The sequence below is a fragment of the Lotus japonicus genome, chromosome 5, assembly GCF_012489685.1.
Source record: "Lotus japonicus ecotype B-129 chromosome 5, LjGifu_v1.2".
In the NCBI taxonomy this organism is placed as follows: Eukaryota; Viridiplantae; Streptophyta; class Magnoliopsida; order Fabales; family Fabaceae; genus Lotus; species Lotus japonicus.
The window spans coordinates 56193995-56198262 of record NC_080045.1 but is presented as its reverse complement, the minus strand read 5'-3'; the positions used below and the strand labels follow the sequence as shown (position 1 = coordinate 56198262).

The window sequence follows — 4268 nt, the reverse complement described above, 5'->3', positions numbered from 1 at the left end:
GATGTGGTTGTGTACCATCTCTTTATTCCTTATCCAAGTTATTGAAAAGTGTCTCTACAAAAGACTGGCTTATAGATCAAGTTGCCTTTTCTTTATACAACTGGTTCATTCTTAACTTGGTTTGGTGATTTATACTCCATCTGTCCATCATGTTCATCCACGATGATGACTAAACTTTTTCCTCACGCCCACCTTTTAGGACATCTTAAAGCGTAAAGACAAAGAAACGTAAAAATGAAGTCAAGGGATTAATTATATGCTTACACAGGAGTTAATAATTTAACAAGCGTTTGGTCCTGACACTGTAACACACAAATTATAATAGGTAATTGGCATGGTTAATTAGTTTCATTTCGCCTATGTACACACACCTACCTTAATTTAAATTAGAAGAACCCACACAATGTTCATGGTATATATAAGGTACATTAATTTCTTCTAGAATAGTTGGGCTGTGGCTTTCTCTTTTGCAGATTGTTGCTTATATGTCTCTTTCACATTGAAACAGTTTAGTAAGCAATAGGTTGTAACACACTCTTTAAATATAAAATTCAGTATGAATTATTACTAATTTTAAATGGAAAATAAACTCAGCTATTTTTTTATTTTTATCAAACCGCTCTGATTTTAAATAAATATATAAAGTTAGGGAAATTTAATTTTTCTCTAAAGTCCTTCTTTACCACGTTTCTGCTGTTCCGAGGAATTTCTTTCCTAAATAACTAGAACAAGATATAAAGAGAATATCTGATATATACCTTCCATATCATCATCATAAAATTTCACTCTATTCTTTTTTTTAGAATTATAAGTGAAATAGGCCTAGACAATGAAAGAGCAATGTTGGTGTTGTCTTAGCTCAGCTTCACTGAGCTTCGTTGAAGATTTAGTGATCCATCTGTTATCACGTTGAGGTTCCTCCGTCATCATGTTAGGGTTCTTCTATCGTCAAGCTAGGGTCGTGTGGGGGTATATATGCAAGGCATTATGATGCCCAAATCATGTTTATAGATATAGAGTAATATTGACTATGTGTCGTAGTGTCATTGTTGTATAAGGGTAACAGTAACATTCCTAGGCAGACTCACATAGGATGTAAGATGTCTTCTCTCATACCTCGTTGGACGACTCAGATCGATGAACTCCATATTTGGTACTTATCTATGACCTCTAGGCCCTTCTCATTTAATTAAAAGGGGTGTTTCTCATAGTTTTTAATATCATGAATAAAAATCTTATTCTGTTTTAAAAGATAAACTTTTTATCCCCAAATAATAGCTCAAGTGGTAAGAGCTGGGGGACATATGTGTGGGGGAGGGAAAGGTCCATGAACCAATCACGGGATGATACAATTTATATTTCCAATGGACTAAACAAAAAAGATGAATTTTCTAAAACAGAAAATGAGTGTAAGTTTTTTTTTTTAATTTTGAATATAAATCATGAGATAACTTCACTTTGAATTTTTAATATGTAAATTAGGTTTTAAAAATGAAACTAAAACATCATGAGAACATCATGTGGTTGGACTTTGTGGTTTATTTAAATGATCTTTTAATTTTTTTAATGACAAGGATATGAAACTTATAAAATTGGATACTAATTTGTTTCAAACAACAAAAATCATTGATTTATTATTAACCAAATCTTTTTTTTTTGAAAGAACCAAATCAAGTCTTGAGAACATACTCGAAATTGCCTACTTTTTTGTGTGCATATTTTACAAATTAAACAAGATTTCATTTTTGCCTTGTTTAAAATTGGAACGTAACCATACTTTATTACATAAAATTAAACCAAATAGTCTGTCCATGACGAGAGGATTAACTACTCTTATTACCTTAAAAAGTTAAAGCGTGACTTTTACACAGATTCATGATAATCTTAAAGGAAACACTATAAAAGAAAATCAAGTAAACCGTCAATTTCTCATTTATTAGGTGATGGGTGTAGTCGTGTAGATTAGATAGCACAAACCACTTGTTGCCAGAAATATAAAGACTGAACAAATCTCTCTCAGCTGCTTAGCTGCCAATTTTCAAAGAATTTTTTTTTTATAGAATTCCATGGAATAATGAATAATCATATTCCATTATTCAATTTTCCTATTTAACAAAAAAATTCAAATATTCAATTATGGCGTCTAATAAATGTAATTCTCATCCATGTTCTGATTTCTCACATTTCTCATAAAAAGACAAAAACTTAGCTAGTGCTTTAAAATCACCGGGTACATTCATTCATGTCTCACCACTTTATCTCATCCATCCCCATCGTATAATTTATTCCATCAATTCCACAATAAAAATTCGTATAAATATAAAAAAATAGAAAAAAAATAAATGTAATAAAAGTAAAAATGTGTGAATATAATGTTACTATTTTTATTTTGATGGTACATGAATCGATAACGATACAGAATTGATCCTTTCATCAATCCCAAAGCCGTGTGAAAATACTCAACCTCACACAACCCGATCCATGAATATTTGTCAAACCACAATGACACATCAACCATCTCTCTCTCTCTCAATTCCAATGACGTCAAGCTAGCATTACCATAACAATACAATATTCAACAATTCACTCAAGTAAATTAAATTAACCAAATTTCACATAACTCCATGCGTTAATATTAATATTCTTTACTAAAATAATAACAGTGTTTAATTTCATTACGTAACTCAACTCAACCCACCAACCTTATCTAGCTACCCTTTATCGTCTTCCAATTTCCAGAACATCCTCATCATCATTTTCCATTAATTCAACAATTCAATCATACCCATATAATATCTGATCATCAATCATGTTAATAAACCAACAGACAAAACAAGAAACATAAAAATTCTGGAAATTCATCGCATCTTACATAATTGAGAAGGAATGAAAATGCAGGAATTGGAGACAATTAATTCAGCTCAATTCAACGGTATGTTGATTCGATTAATATAATTGAGATTCGGATCCAATATTTCACATCTTATACAAAGTGAAATATATATATATATATAATAATCACATATAACATAAACCAAAAAAGAAAAGAAGAAAGGAATTGATGATCAAGCAAGTGAAATTGAAATTAAAAAAAACAAAAAAACAAAAAACAAAAAACAAAAATTGTGTAATTTACGTTGTTGTTTGGTTTCACAGGGCCCGAGAAAGTACGGTGGTGTTCGTGGAAATTAAGGATGATGATGATGATTGATAGATTGATGATGAAGAAAATTTTCTTGTTTTCATGTACAGGGGCAGGTTCTCTTTGGAAAAGTGGATCTGAAGAACGCATCCATGTCTTCTTTATTCTTCACCTCGAAGAATTGGAAAGCATCATTGAGCTTCCTCTTACAGGAGACAAACGTCTTCGGCTTCTTCGGCGCCGGCGGGCAATTCAGGATCGCCGGAATCTTGCTCTCCTTCGACGTCGGCGTCCGGTAGCTCTGTTCTGCGCCTTGGATGGTGCCACCGACGGCGGCATCGTCGTCAATTTCGCTGTCCGGGACGCTTGCTGTGGCGGCGATAGGGGTGGATGGCGATGAGGAATCGGAGGAGGAGATGGTGTCGTTGTCGTCGACGGTGGCTGAGATTCGGAGCTTGGGGAGCTCGTGTTGGAGGTGGAGGTCGGTGGCCATGGTTGGCGGTGGCGGTGGTAAAATGGAGGGTAGTGTTTAGAAGGTGAGAAAGTTTGAGAGAGAAAATAAAATTACACAACGTGAGGTGTGAGAAACTGCGTTTAGTTGGGTATATATATAGATGGTTGAGGTGTGGAAAAAACTTTACGGAATGCTTTGAAAGCGTGCTTTAGAAGGTAAGAGATGAGTGAGAGAGAGAGAATGGTAGGATTAGAGTGAGAAAGATAGAAAGAATGGTAGGAGGATGAGAGAGAGAGAGTGTGATGGAGGTCTGTTTTAGTTGAAGGTGGGGTAATTGGGGGTATCACTATCACTAAGAGCATCTCCAATGCAAGGTTGCTACTTGGGTTGCTTAAACTCCATTCTGGTGGGGTTCAACTGCCACATAAGATTTAAGTAACTCATAAGTAATCCATGTAAATTTTGCTCCAATGCAAGGTTACTTATTTTACTTTTAGTTGGGTCCTACTATACCTCATATATTTATATTTTTTAGTTCCACCAAGCATGATTTAAATTTAAACATTTATAACAATATTGTATTTAAATTATATTATCTAATTTTTGAATTAACATATTTCTAAACTATGCTCAAATTTTACAGCATAACAAATTCAATTTCTTTTTTCAAAT

At 33.6% G+C, this 4268-nt stretch overlaps 1 protein-coding gene across 1 annotated transcript; it reads right to left on the bottom strand.

Annotated features, from left to right (window-relative positions):
- Window positions 1-2915: 2915 nt before the first annotated feature.
- On the bottom strand, window positions 2916-3829 carry LOC130720741 (cyclin-dependent protein kinase inhibitor SMR3-like). Its single transcript, XM_057571434.1, has one exon. The coding sequence runs from the start codon at window positions 3633-3635 to the stop codon at window positions 3243-3245; it is 393 nt and encodes a 130-aa protein (XP_057427417.1). The 5' UTR covers window positions 3636-3829; the 3' UTR covers window positions 2916-3242.
- Window positions 3830-4268: the final 439 nt, after the last annotated feature.

Excerpts from the sequence above, each read along its gene's own strand:
- LOC130720741 (XM_057571434.1), bottom strand. The coding sequence starts at position 3,635 with ATGGCCACCGACCTCCACCTCCAACACGAGCTCCCCAAGCTCCGAATC.